At 37.7% G+C, this 15521-nt stretch overlaps 1 protein-coding gene across 1 annotated transcript; it reads left to right on the top strand.

The window, feature by feature from the left end:
- The first annotated feature begins 400 nt into the window (after positions 1–400).
- Positions 401–13016, top strand: LOC139735624 (uncharacterized). Its single transcript, XM_071646378.1, has 8 exons — positions 401–579; positions 1572–1704; positions 3897–3969; positions 6515–6608; positions 7213–7331; positions 8223–8413; positions 10033–10109; positions 11392–13016. Exons 1-8 carry the CDS (start codon positions 427–429, stop codon positions 11620–11622), a joined length of 1071 nt encoding a protein of 356 aa, XP_071502479.1. The 5' UTR covers positions 401–426; the 3' UTR covers positions 11623–13016.
- The last annotated feature ends 2505 nt before the right edge of the window (positions 13017–15521 follow it).

Here is a 15521-nt window from a genome sequence, read left to right as displayed (position 1 = left end):
CCAAGAGTAGTCGATAACTTCAACCTGGGCACTACATTTCTTTAAAGGGTGATCTTTATTCAATAAATGATTTTAGAAAACCTGATTTCCTAAAAACTCCCAAATTATCCAAAATTAACATTATATTTTGACTAATTTGCGATTTATTTATACATATTTTGACCAGTAGTAAAACTGAATTGCATATACATCGTTTGCTTGTGACTTTTACACCCCTGTAAAAAATCGACGAAGCTACCATTTCTGACTGTCGACGAGCAATCGAGCGTTTTGTCCCAGGGATCAAAACTCGATTAAAAAATCATCAAAACAGAAAATGCCCATTGGATGTAATTATGTATCTCCACACACCCATCTCCATGTTCGCACATCATTACTAACCATTCCTATTTCAGTTTTCACAGCTGCTAGGAAAAACGCAGCATAATGGCGTCTGCCTCTAATGTGAGATCGGCTCTACTCTTTTGTCATCCATCGATGGAAAATTTAGCCGAAGCTATTGCTGCAAAATGCTGTGCTGCTAACAATGAGCCATTCTTTCCGACTGTAACACCAGTTTCACCGTTTTCGTTCGCCGAGGTATGTAGCCGTAGCCAGTGCCGTTCAGTCCGACACATTGTATATTTTGCTGGTTGCTTCCAAACTAAAATAAATTGACTAGAACTCTAGTCTAGGTCTAGAATAGGCTAGTCACAAATTCATTGTTAAGATGTTTTTTTTTTTTTCATTTAGTATAAATTAAAGGTGTAAAATAGAGCCCGCAGTTTACTAGCCAAATGACACATCCATTCTACCCAGGTTGTTGTTCTCCTCCTCCTCCTCCTCACTTCAGTCCACTCCTGGCGACTATTCATACCTTATTAAACGGCTTGTGCTTGTCATGTGCTGGGTCACTGGGTGTACAGTTATGAATTAGCCTATGTTTCTATGAATTACTCAATCAGCAAAAATGCTAGTGACAGCAAAAAACACTTAACAGAAAAAAAGAAACAAGAAAAAAGAAGAAAGAGGACTCTCAGCAATCTTGTTTGTTAATACTTTAAGATCATTTTTTTTTGTTCTGCCATGAAGTCAGAAAGGTTAGTTAAGTTAGGTCTGTGGTGATGATGTGGAACCTTATTTGTTTGTTTGTTTGTTTGCTTTTATTTCTGCATTCAATTAGATGCAATTTGAGTACAAACTTCAAAAAGTACAAAGACAAAGAATAACAAGTGCAGTGAAATAAATCGATAACAGTACATAAATAGATACACATATAGGTGATTGCATTGAGCAATGTAGATACACAGTAAACATAAAATAAGATATACAGTATTTTTCAGTAAACAACAGAGATCATTGAATGCAGGAGACCACCATCATAAGCGATTAAGCTTGAAATGGATGGAGGCCTCATTATTATCCCATATCCAGGTATGAATCAACTTTGATGCCAAGAACAGCAAACCTAATGTGGTATACCTCTTGTATGTGTACTGTTTGTCGTAAAATCATTATGACTGTGTTTTTGCTTTAATTGTTTTGTTTTGTTTTTTGTTTTTTTGTTTTCCCTCTCACCACCGGCAATGCAGTCACTGTCAGCCAACAGGCCGATGAGGAAATTCCAGCAAGTTCAGTTTGTCCGGTCGATCGAGTGGAAGAAATTCAAAGATGGCTGGCCAAACCTGTTCATCAACAACGTCAGGGAGTGCGCTGGCAGAGATGGTAGGTATACATTTAGGTTTTGTATAACATAGGGTGTGTGTGTGTGTGAGAGTGTGTGTGCCCTACAAGTGTGTGCTAGAAATACAGCATTGTAAGATGTTGTATATAGTTGTATACACCTCGTATAATGAAAAGGTTCAACAAACAAATAGATAAAATGCAACAGTCCACTCCAAACTTTGGTGATGCCAGCATCGAGGGCGTACATGCATACGTGTAAATGCTATCTGTGGATAAACTTAAAGACAGGATAGTAATGAAGGCTTGCCATAAGTGTCCTGTACAATTATATCTCTTTTGTATTCTACTTTACTTCTTTTCTTTTTTTTAATAAACTTAAGTCTGTTCAATGCTTGGTGGTACAGAAGAGAAGGAGCTGCTAACAGAAGGAAATGGAGAGACTGTGATAGAATTTGAGGCAACTAAACAAAAACAATAATAATTAGAACTTCATCTCAACCATCGCCTTACAATTTATTGTCTGCTGCATTTTTCCCTGCATGGATATTCCTCTTATTTGACATTGATTAGTCATTGTTTGCAAGTTCTGTTTACAGTGTACAGGTTGCTACATACAGTAACTTTTTTTTTCTGGTTACCCCTTGCCATGTCGGGCAAGCAGGTTTTCACATTATTGCAGAACACTTGCCCAAACATGAATTTTACTTGCTGTAAAAGAAAGTCCTAAGATATAAGAAAATGATAGAGAACATAATAGAAAATTTGAAAGTCAAGATAGAGCAGGATAAAACACAATCAATTGAATCTAAACAGCACATCTTGGTTGCACGCTTAAACACATTGGAGTAACAAACTTGGTTCGATGGAGTGTTGGTGCGCTGCATTGTATTGGGACTTTTTCAAGTAAGTGTTTGTTTGAAAGTTGCTGAAATGAAATTAAAGTGCATTGCATCACTACACAGTCATTATCTTTGGGCTTCTATGTGGTTGACTTCATGGGTTTGAAGGGCAAAAAGTGAAAAAAAAAAGATGGCATCAAAACTTTTTTCACTTGCCCATTTTTTTTTTTCAGCCGTATCACATATTTGCAATTTTCTTGGTGTCAATGTCTGTTCCTTTATTAGGGCAATAAGTAATATTTCAAGGAATGTCTTTCCATTTGTGACCCTGCACCTCAAAACAAACAAAAAGTCGCCAGACATGAATTTTTAGTTAAGACCATATTCTGAAAGAGCAGACTTTAAGCTTTAAAATGATGTATAACTCAAATCAAATGAACTCTCCTAACCTATCTAAATATTGGAAAGAAAGCACAAACTCAGGAAAAGTGAGAACTGAGAAAAGAGGCTCTGAAGTACAGTGTCTATTCAAGCACTTAATCTTTACCAAACCGTGCTGGCTGTGCGATGAATGGGACAAAAAACAGGAAGTAAACCACCAGAGTAACAACAATGAAGGGATTATCAGATTAAACTGAAATTAAACATGCCTCATTAACACATTCTGTCCATAAATAATGCCATCTTTCAAAGGAGTACTATCCTTTCAAAAGTTATTAGAGTTGAAAGTGAAGAGTGTGGACAAGGTTTTTCAGAAATGAAAAGGGGATTCTAAAGACACACCTAATCGCACTATTCTACCAAAAATGTTCAAGATAAAATGCAAAAAAAACCCCACACTTTCCTGCCTGTTTTATAATATCAAATTTTAGCATTTAATGTAAAAGAAGACCCGTTCTTTCAGAAAATACGAAAAAGTCAAGTTCGGCTAGGTTGACCCATTTCACTTATTTTCAGTCCTCACACAAAATCAGTGTGTGCGACTTTATGTTCGTTTTGAGGTGCACGGTCACATTTTGTTTAAATTCCTGTATTTGTTTTGATACTTACACTGTTAATTTATAACTTCTAACACTATGTTCATAACTATATAATCCTCACTGGGGAGACAAGACCTTGTATCTCAAATTTTGGTGAAAGTGACTTTCTTAATGGCAAGATTATTAGTTCAGTGATATCCTGTCCAAATCCTAGCTGTCTTACCCCAAAAGTGAAGTCATTACGGCATGTCAAAGGAAAGGCTTTCCCCATTTGTTTTCCCCATTTGATGTGGTGCTTTGGCTGCCATGTTTTTTGCTCTCGTTGACATTTGACATTTTGTAGATTACAGGGTCTTGTAGCCCCTGAAACAATTATATAATTCTTTTTTTTTTTCATGTTTGTATCATGCAGTCATTTTTCTTGGAAGTTTTCACTCTCCTGAAGTGATATTTGAGCAGCTCTCCATAATATACAACATGCCAAGGTACCAAGCACTCAGCGGTCTTTTATAGCATGCAGTGTGAAAGAACCTGGTAGCTACTTGTATGCCTTCCATATCCTAGACCGCGTACTCTTCCTCACTGCTTGCCTTTACTCTTCTCTTGCATTACTTCATTGCTGTAGCTTTGCCCCTCTTTCACCCATTAACTTTGCACCCATACATTTTTTTCTAGAATTGCCATTTTTGGCATTATACTGTACTCTGTAGAATAACCATTCAGAATGAAAATAAAGATATCACAACCCCATCTTTCCTGCTTGAAGTGCAAATTGATCATCCAGTTTGTGTGTGACAATTAGTACTGTGCAGTACCTCATAGTATCTTATGTGTTCTTCATACTGCTGTTTTTATTCCCCTTGTAAGTTTTATATACATTGTATCATGGTTTCTTTCTTTCAATTTCATTACACTCTTTTGCACAATATATCAGCATTTAAGCTTTGTTGGCCCCTAATGATTTATCTGTTTTTTCTTCATAAAGTCACAGCTCACTAGAACTTACAGATGTTTTGTGTATGCAATAATTTATTCAAAGATCATCATAATTTGGTATTCTTGTTTACCAAACATTTTTGTTCTTTAACTGCTGAATTTTCACTTGTCATAAAACAATATATTGTGTGTTATTTACTAGTGTTTGCATCCTTGAAATTGACCCACAATTTTGTAATAAGATCATGATTAAAAGAGAAATCATGCACATTTTAGGTTCCTGATGTGATTATGAAAATGCCTTAGAAACTACAATATTATGTGGTCATTGCAATCTCTTAAAGCTTGATAGATTTGCAATAGATGTTACTTTCTCCTACTGATTTCCATACTTGTACTTCTACAAGCTACCGGTATTTGTAGCATTTTTTTCTTACTACACGTGTATCTCTCTCAAGTGAAATGCGTAACATGTGCATTAAATGCTCAAATCACGCAATTTTACCCCTTGGTTGTAGTTTTGACATCCTATTGCACACTTATTAAAAAGGGATGACTTGTCATAAGATAAGAATACATTACAACATTACCTAAGCTTTGCTGTTTGTCTTCTGATAGCAATTGCAAGAATAAGATAATATTAGGGCTTAACAGAGCTTTTATTTCAAATGTAAATAAACTTTACCTGTACTGTACTTCTTTCTATTTCACTATTGATTTGCTGTGTTTTGTATTTTAGCTGCTTAATTTTTGCCTATCCTTAAACTTGCTTTTATGGTGGTTGCAATTGGTTTGTGTTCTTACTGCTTTAAAATGCATTAAACCCTGCGTGCGACAAGCACAAATGTAATTGTGTCTCATGTTTCTGAAGACTAATACCTGTGTGTGAGTGTGTGAGTGTGTGTGTGTGTGTGTGCATTAGCATGGTACAATGTAAGTTGAATCGCAGGCTTTAACACTGGTTCACTCGCTTTGAATGGAGCATCAAAATTTATTTCCTCAGCAAAGAAGAGAACAGATTAGATGAATGCAATGTATTATCAAGGAGGGAAATATCCTTCAAAGATACATTAGAAGAGGATGCTATCCAGCTGGGCCCTGTTTCCTAAAGCTGATCTTAAAGTTACAAACAACTTACACGTAAGATCGACTGGTGATTAGTTCTGATGTGAGCGAATAATTCAGCACAACAACTGATCACCAGTCGTTTGTAAGTCATTCGTAACTTTATGAACAGCTTTGTTAAATACCCCCAGGTTGTTACTGCCAATTGCCTGTCGAAAATGCAAGGATGTAGAGAAAGTAATGAGGTCCTTGCTGCGTAACAGCTGACTTGACTACTAATCTGTGCCATGGTGCGTGGTGTTCTACATGGCCATTGATTCATACTGTATTCTGTGTAGCTGATTTGGATTTCTGCAAACAGTGCGTTCACTGTGATGTACCAGTACTGTGCTTCACTGCTATTGATTTATAAATACATTGTATGCAGCACAGCTAATTTTGATCTGTTTAAACAGTGCATTCAGTATGCAAACTCCTCTTTCCACTCATCGTATGTACATGTATTTATGTTCTGCTTTCATCTGAGGATAGTAGAACAGGGTACTACATTGGATGAATAATGTATGAACTTTAATGAACTGAGATGGAAACTGATGCACAACAAAGTCAGTGCAGCTTGAGTGCAGATTAATTTTACACTGAAGCCAATAATATCAGTATTTTGATAATGCATGAGGACTAATCATATGATTATGTTAGAATGCACATGACCATGCAAAATTGTAGCCTTGAATAGTAATAGTAACAGACACAGTGTATACATGTACCATGTACCATGTACAGTAATAGCAGTTAAGTGCAGCCATATAAAAGCAATCATTCTCAAAACAAGAAATCCTGTTATTAGAGCATGACTGTACACCATAATTGAAAATGCTGTTAATTAAAGTGTTTATCCCCTGATGTTTTCACGTGCACTATGTACTATAAACATGATAATTGCAGACAGCTGGCCCTTTGTGTCAGGAATAGACTGGGTGGTGTTACTATTAAACCATCGTTTCTTCAATATCCCACTTTGCTCAACAGGTACCTGGCCAGATCCTTCAAGTTCATACTGCCATACTTTCCCACAGGAACAATGGAAAGGGTGGACATGGAGGGGCAGATAGCAACAGCAAAGGTAGTCTTCAATGGCACCTCTTACAGAACTTCTTAACATGCAGCTTGAATACTGAAAGAGCAAACAACCCCCCCCCCCCCAAAAAAAAAAAAAAAAAAAAAAAAAAAGACAACACAAAGTTTGATTCTGTGTACACGTTATGATGGAAGACACAAAGCATTTTGGTTTAGGAAAAGATTAAGGTTCTGTGAAGATCACAGTGTTTTATTGTGAATAGCTTTGATTCATGACTGGTAACAGCCACAGATGCAAATTTACATTCAGATCACAGATATTCCACAGTAAGATCTATCATCTGTATTTTGTGACTGCAAAATTACATGGTGACGAATTCTAGGTAAATTCTAATGACACTGCTCATTATATCATCTTGCTAGTTGTGCAAACTTACATATTTTATGTTGCAGTGCATTCCGTTTTTAAAAAAATTATTTGTTTTTGTTGAAAATAGAAAATGAAATGAATGAGTTCACGAATGAATAAATCTTCTATGTCACAGTGTATGTTACAAGGTAGAGATACCCAATGGCAAATGTCCCAAGATTTGAGTGTCTCTACATTTTACATGTATTTCCACTGTATTGTACTATGCCACCGTACGTAGGTACTGGCCATGCTACTGTCAGCCATTCCGTCTACTGCCAGGGGACCGGCCCAGATCGTCATGTTTGACATCCACGCCCTTCCGGAGAGATTCTACTTCTCTGATCAAGTCATTCCAAGGTGAATATGATTTGATAATTATGTTGTTGTTCCACAAAAAATTGGCATTTGGTCAACATCTAAGCTTATAGGCCTTGGTAGATTGCATCGGACAATCCATTGCATACAGTTGTATCGGGAATTCTTCATCATCATTCTGATTTGTCATGTTTTCTTGTATTAACCTGTTCCTTGTGGGAAGAACATACATCTATGTACATAGCAATCCTAACTATACACAGCCCAGTCTCTGTTTTTTTAAATTTTTTTTATTTATTCTTTTTTTACAGCGACTGGGCTATGTATAGTGAGTAGCAATCCGTGCTGAGGTCATTAGATTTTGACTTTTGCTGACCCGTTCTGGTGCCCTTATAGTGTATAACAAAAGAGTGTCTAAGCCCATCAGCACACGCTCTATTCATATTTCACATCTGATTGATGTTTCCGATTGTTTGATGGCACATGCAGTTGACCCTGACAAGGGGATACACGTACCCCTTGCCTACCTTCACACAAGCTTATTACCAACCTGTCTGTTCTTTCTTGATGGGCAAAGAGAATTTTGTTTGGGGGCCACGAAGATTCTTAGAGAATTGCGGAAGGAATGGGTTAAAATTGTTACATCTTGGTTGGAGAAAACTGCAATAAGTTACTATTACCCATGACTTACCATGAGTGTCACAATGAGAGAGTGCATAGAATTTGCCTAAATTCAGATACATTGTAGATGTTCTGAGCCCCATTTCATGAAAAGTTGACTTGACGGCAACTCCTCCTGGAGTGGCAAATGTAATAACATGAATCCAGCTTCCTGATTAGCTGTTGCTGGGAAGTTGCTATTCTACTTAGCAAGACTTGCGATCCTAACATCTTGGAAATGGGACACTGATCACGTGATATTCTTCATTCCAGACTCGAGTCAGCCATCCCGCTCCTCATCAAGGAGATCATGGCCATGCCGGACGACATCCAGGCCAACCTCAGCATCGCCTTCCCAGACGAGGGCGCCTACAAGCGATTCCACCCAATGTTTGAGGACTTCCCCTTCATCCTCTGCACCAAGATTCGTGACGGGGACAAGCGGATAGTGTCTGTAAAAGAAGGTGAATTTGCAGGCCTGCATTGCTGTAAACGTGGTCATTTTTGTGTTGTGGAAATTTTCAGGCATAAACTAGTATATGACAGTAAAAGCATACATGTGAATATTTTGCTTGCCAAATGTTCCAGTAATTCGTATCTTGAGTCCAAGGGATTGAAAACATGTGAAATTCATCTTACCTGACCAGGCGCAAAAAAAAAATTACTCACACGAAAATCTCCACTTTTACTGTAACTTCTGTCCTCACACACCCCCCCCCCTCCCCCCCATACACCCACCCACACACACACACATACACAGAAACTCACCTTGTCTTTATCTTGAAAGAAAAAAGGACTAGAGCAGTACAGTAGGAGAAAGCCACTGTAGAAGAAATATGTATTGAATTATCATTATGCCTTACTGCGCTATGTTCATCAATGGCACACTTGGGAGCTTTCTTTGAAAAATGGCATGGATGTCTAGATACTCACTATCAGTGGTCAGACCTATTTGCCAAATCGCTCTTTTTTCACATTGCCCTCCTCTTGGACTGAGGCAAGCTACTACACCTGAGTGGGCTTGGTAACTTTACAGATGTGTCAAGTTTGGATGGATTACAGAATGTTGACGAACGAGCATGGCAAGTTAAGCTAACTGCCAGGGTACATACAACTGTAAAGGGTTACTGTAAAAGTGGAAATTTTCGTGGTGTTGAAATTGGTACGCATTTTGCGCAACCAGAAACTAGCGCGAAAATAAAAGCTCACAAATATTTTTGCTTGCCATATGTTCCTGTGCGTGCTGTCTTGATTCGGCGGAATTAAAAACACGCGAAACTCTTCTGACCCGCCCAAGCGTGAAAAATTAGTCGCGCAAAAATATCAATTTTTACAGTAACAAGGAGTCCAATGGTAATGCAGGCTAGTGCAGGTGAATCTTGCCATTCTGTGGGTTCAAGTGGCTGATATATAAAGCATTCAGTAATAATGTATAAATTGTTGTTTTTGCGAGAGTTTAATTTCATGAATTTCACAAATAACAGTTGGACTGAGAATGTAAGAACACATGAAAATGTTGCCAATGCGCTAGGGTAAGAGTGCACTTTCGGTAGCCTTGGTGTCCATTCGAGATACGTCATCTCGCGAAAATGTGCGTGACCTCCTCATTCGCAAAACGGTGCACTATTTATCTATTCCATGTGGTAACTATAATAATTTTCCAAGAGCTTGAAAAGCCTTTATGCTGACATTGTCGTCTGTGGGTCACTTTGTTTGCAATTGCTGGCACTAGTAACAATGAGACGGTCATGTCAGCAGGCCCCAACTTTCCTAAAACAACCCAAACTCCAACTCCTATGCTCATCATTTATGTGTGTGTGATGTATTCTGATAGACTTTGTCTGTCAAGATCTCATTCTACCTACAATGGAACTTCATTATAAACAGGGCAATATAACAAAAACCCTCTCATAACAAGGTGATTTTGCAGGTCCTAACTCTTTATATTTTTTGAGAAATCTGATAAAGAAGATAACTGTTATTGCTTCCCTGTCCTTGTTTTTAAATGATGTACAAGTGTCCCTTTTACATGTGTATCAGCAAATTGTATGTGCTCTCATGCTTGTCTATTGCAATATGTCAGGTGACACATTTGGCCGTCATGTGATCATCATCGATGACCTCATTCAGACTGGAGGAACACTGAGGCACTGTGCACAGGTGAGATGTTTGAGAGCAGGTGAATGAATGGGTGAATGAATGAATGAATGAATGAATGAATGAATGAATGAATGAATGAATGATTGAATGAATGAATGAATGATTGAATGAATGAATGAATGAATGAATGAATGAATGATTGAATGAATGAATGAATGATTGAATGAATGAATGAATGAATGAATGAATGAATGAATGAATGAATGAATGATTGAATGAATGAATGAATGAATGAATGAATGAATGATTGAATGAATGAATGATTGAATGAATGAATGAATGAATGAATGAATGAATGAATGAAGGAAGGAAGGAAGAAATGAATGAATGAATGAATGAATGAATGAAGGAAGGAAGGAAGGAAGGAAGGAAGGAAGGAAGGAAGGAAGGAAGGAAGGAAGAAATGAAGAAATGAATGAATAAATGAATAAATGAAAGCCAGAAGAAGAATCAGCTGTTCCCGTGAACTGTATCTTTGTTTTTTGCTTACCGAAACAGTGATAAGGTCTTCTGAGGGCTAGGAAGTTCATACCAAGGCAGCACAATAATCAAATATGTTATTATAACTTAGAATTGTGTGATCATTTCCTGTAGGAGATTTAATACAGGAGTGGAAACTTGTACCACCAGTATTGCACAAGTGGTAATCTTTGGTAGTGAAAGGAAGGGGAAAAAAGAAAGAATTGAAATTTGATACATGCAGGCAGTCAATACCGTGATTTTTTTCCAAGTGTTATGAAGACTTTGAACAGGTGAGGCTATTAGAAGTACAATGTAGTTGAGTATGGGGATTCTGTGGCTACAACAGAGGAAAGTATGAGAAGACAATATCATCTGCAGTTGATCTTGTGATTGTTCTTTTTTTTGGATAAATAATGCGTACAAATGTAATTTGAGCATAACTGACAATTTGTTGTGTATTTTGTCTTTCAATTCTTCAAAGATTCTTGTGATACATTGCACAACATCAATATTCAGAGAATGTTAATCAAAAATGTTAAACGAAAATGTTATCACAAGTACTTAATGTGAATTTCATTCATCTCAGTTTCTTCAAAAAGGCTACAAGTATTAATCTCTGTATTTCACTTCACGTCTACTTTATTCAAAATACCAAGTCCAAAACTGGCAGTTTTCTTTGGACATATTGAAATATTGTTATGGCAGAACAGTGAAATTGTATATAAAGACATATAGATGATGATATTCGGACATGAATTTTACTGTGCTGTAATAAAGAATTTTGTCATAAAAGGAGTGCATTGTATGTTCTTTTACGTAGGTCCTTCAGCATAAGGGTGCACTGTCCGTCAATGCATTCGTAACACACGCCGTGTTCCCGGAGGGATCCTGGAAGCTGTTCACGGAGGGTGGGCCGGTGAAGTTTGACAACTTCTGGATCACGGACTCCATTCCCCACGCAGTCGGCATTGCCCGGCACCCTCCCTTCAAGCTCCTGTCCCTCCGCGACGCCATCTCTGAGACACTCCTCAGCTATGACTTGAAGGAGTAGACCCAACCCCTCTGCGCCCCGTGGACCTCCTGTGCCCCTGATTCAAACTTTAGCTCCTCATGTTAGTACCCATGTTGTAGGTTATAATGCTGAAATTCACAAGGTGACATGTTTGACATTCCTGCGATATAACTGCCACGTAAGGAAGAGACTGAAATATTGGGATCTATATTATGATCTATCAGTGGGATAGTCTCACCCAACACCATTTTGTTTCTATAGTGATGGGAATATTCATGTGTTTCGTTTGAATCTTTGCCAATTGGCAAACCAGTGCACAGAAGATGTGACCTCGTTGCATGCCATATTTACACCACCCATCTCAGGTGATAGAGCTGCTCGCCAATTTTGCATACTTTGCTTGAACCCCAAACTGCGCTCAATGCAATTGATGTTTTGAGTTCTAGCTGTATGCCAGAGAATTAGCCGTAGCTTTGTCATATTAACATCACAGAAAAGCATGCAATTTTCTCTACAACTCTGCTGTACTGCATTTCTCGTAGAAATGCTTCTTCAGAACGTACATGTTTTCCAAGAGCTCTCACGCTTTCAATCCCTGAATGATATGGCATACAGGGATTTGCTCCGTAGCAATTAATAGAGTTAAAGCACATGGATATCCCAAAGTTCCTCATTTAACCTTTCTTGATCCGTATTCAGAGGATCCTTTCCTGCACATATAAACCCTTCTCTTTAAAGATCTATCTCTCTCTCTCTCTCTCCGTTTCCTCATTTCTCTAGCTCAATTAGAAAGGTGATGATAATTTTACAAATAATACACAGGTGAGAGTGCGTTAGTGGGGTTGCAGCGCACTTTAGGGTATATGCGATGACTTAGCATGCATGAGGCGCAGCGGAGTGAATGTTGCACAACATTGTAAACACTTGAGAGTGACCTGCATCCCCACTAACGTCACAAACTCAAACTTGTGCATTATTTGTTTTATGCACTAACTCACTCTTTCCTTTCCCACATTGATTTATTTGAACCCCATCGGTTGTTTTCCAGCTTCTACCATCATAAATGCAATGGTTGCACCTGACAATAAAAGGAAAACTCTCTATGAAACACCGTCTGTGTCCTTTCACCTCGGCTGCTGTCAGATCCTATCCTAATACTACTGCATCTTTGTGCTCAGTGATGGGAAACTCTTTACAGTTCATTTTAGAAAGAAAATTCATTCCAGGGTCTACACTTTGCCCTTCACGATCATTATTTCCAGAGGAACAAGTACTTGCAGAACAATATTTTGAAATCTTGGGCTCACATTCTGCTATCAACTGAAACCAAGTTTAAACAGAAGTTTTATCTGAAATGGGTTTAAAAACGGTTTAAAACACCTTTAAACCTGCTTTAGTCTGAGGTTTAATTTGTATACTACTAACCCAGCTGTGGTCTAGATTGGGCTTAAATTAAACCTGGGGGGCGTTTCATGAAGGAACTTGTCGGATAAAATGTCCGACAAGTCAATTATATCCGACAAGTTCAGAGAAATCAGCCAATTAGACTAAAGAATTTCTCAAAACTTGTCGGATATAACTGACTTGTCAGATATTTTATCCGACAAGTTCCTTCATGAAATGCCCCCCTGGTGGGTGTTTCATCAACGTTTGTCAGCGCTGACAATTTCAGCAAAATCCTTGGTTTTGATTGGCTGAGATGCGCTGGTCACTGACTGTTACTGTAGTGATTGTCAGTGCTGACAAACGTTGATGAAACACCCCCCTGATATAGACGTTGGTTTTACAAAACCTCTCGCAGAATACAAATTTAGACTTTACGTTAAGGTAAACAACGAGAAATCTAAATTGGGTTGAAACCATGGTCTGCAGTAGAATACGAGCCTTGCTGTCCATATTCCTAAGTTTCCAGACTAACATACTACTAACTGGAATTTCTCTTCGCCATTTGAATCCTAGCAACCACCATAACATGCAACTTACGTACCTCAGCAAATACGGACAAATCAGAAGCATACAGCTTTAAAGGACAAGTTCACCTTCATTTACATGTGGAATGAGTGAAGGCAACAATATTAGTAGAACACATCAGTGAGAGTATGGGGAAGATCCGACAATCCGTTCAAAAGTTATGAATTTTTTTAAATATCTGTGCAATCACTGCTGGAGGAGAAGACTACTACAGTGTATGATGTCACATGCGTACAACGATATAAGGAAAATAAAAAGAGAATTTCACAAAACTTTGCTTTTTGAATAAAGTGCACATTTCCTCGACTTGTTACTGACTTATGTCAGAGGTAATAGTATTCCCCTGACCTCTGAAAGAGAGAAGTCGAGTGTTCCTTTATTATGTCAGAAAAGTAAGAATATATTGAATTTTCTTTATACTTTCTTTATATAGTTGTATTCATATGACATCACAGGCCATAGTAGTCTTCTCATCCAGCCGTGACTGAGCAGAAACTTCAAAAATTCATAACTTTTGAACAGATTGTCCGATTTTCCTCAAACTCTTATTGATGTGTTCTACTACAGTAATATTGCTGCATTCACTCAACCCACATGTCTATGAAGGTGAAGTTGTCCTTTAATACTTCATATCAAGTGGCAGTACAATTCTAACCTACTCATGGCAGAAATAGAAATTACTTCATAGGTGAAACTCCTTCGAGTTGATCAGTGATTTGTTGAAATGACTTCAAATTTGAAGGACATTTTGCACTGTGACAAGTAGTATGTGCATTCAGTCGATGGAAGTATGCAGAAAAGAAAAAGTTGGTGAGTGTAGTGAACAGATGCATGAAAAGATCAGTGATTTATATTCTGACCTTTTGATAGGAAGAATTCTGACAGTGTTTAGTCAGAACTATATCATACTAAAGCATATAATAATTCCGGTAGTTAGGCGTGGTTGATAGTACCGTAAGATCAGAAAATATTGTATTGGCCATTGATCACATGCGTACTTACAATTATCTGAAACGGCAAATTAATCACATGGTTGTGTAACTGATGACAAATTGCATTGATGTAGGGCAATTTGTCAATCAGTTGCATTGAAAACGTCTTGACAGAAGAATTTCATGAATTTTAATAATTACGCAGTACCCGCTGCATGATATAAGGATTAGAACCAACACTTGCCGTTGGGCCGAAGCTCAGTGGTCTAGTGGAAATGACGCCTGTCCGGTGATCAGGAGGTCGTAGGTTCGAATCCTGCTCAAGTACAACGTACGGCTATGATTTCTTTTATCATGACTACTACTAAAAACACTGATCAATTCAGTGCTTATTTACGTTGATGTAGGGCCATTTGTCAGTCAGTTGCAATGAAAACATCTTGACAGAAGAATTTCATGAATTTGAATAATCACATGTGTACTTAGTGATCTGGAACAGCAACAAGCTTAATCCCATTGGACTAAAACCTTTTGCTTTGTATTCCAATGAGCTTCTATTTGACATGGTACACATATGACTTTTGGCCGTGAGGATAAGATCAATATATAGAATTGAGATACTTGTATTGCAATATTTCATGTAGAATTTAGAATGATTAGAGACATGTGCATTTACAAAATTTGTATCTGTGACATTAACTCATCTTTGATGTTAGTAATCAAGTGATTTGCACAAGAGCCAGTATCATAAAAGGCTATAGTGTAAGTGTGTGACTGCATGTATGCTTATCCTAATCTTTTCGTGAATGTGCAACTGGATCTGTATGTGACAATCTGATTTAAGTAATCTCTTGTTTTTCTAAATTTCATGTTTGTGATGAAAATGAATGCATATTCAAATATTTAAAGAGTTCCTTTCTGTAAGTAGAAGTTCTCCATGGCTTCTTTCTCCATTGGATTTAAAAATGATGGTGATTTATGATAATCTTTAGAATGCCGATTTACAGTCGTTGCTAGATGTAAATACTCTGAAAT

The sequence above is a fragment of the Diadema antillarum genome, unplaced genomic scaffold (assembly GCF_040938485.1).
Source record: "Diadema antillarum isolate AM-2024a unplaced genomic scaffold, OU_Dant_1.0 seq00000586_RagTag, whole genome shotgun sequence".
In the NCBI taxonomy this organism is placed as follows: Eukaryota; Metazoa; Echinodermata; class Echinoidea; order Diadematoida; family Diadematidae; genus Diadema; species Diadema antillarum.
Note: the sequence above shows the minus strand (reverse complement) of the source record. Positions and strands in the feature narration are given on the sequence as shown.

Coding starts and splice junctions, on each gene's coding strand:
- LOC139735624 (XM_071646378.1), top strand. CDS start 427: ATGGCGTCTGCCTCTAATGTGAGATCGGCTCTACTCTTTTGTCATCCA. Junction 1,705..3,896: donor GGAGTGCGCTGGCAGAGATG/GTAGGTATACAT, acceptor TGTATCATGCAG/TCATTTTTCTTGGAAGTTTT. Junction 6,609..7,212: donor GGCAGATAGCAACAGCAAAG/GTAGTCTTCAAT, acceptor CACCGTACGTAG/GTACTGGCCATGCTACTGTC.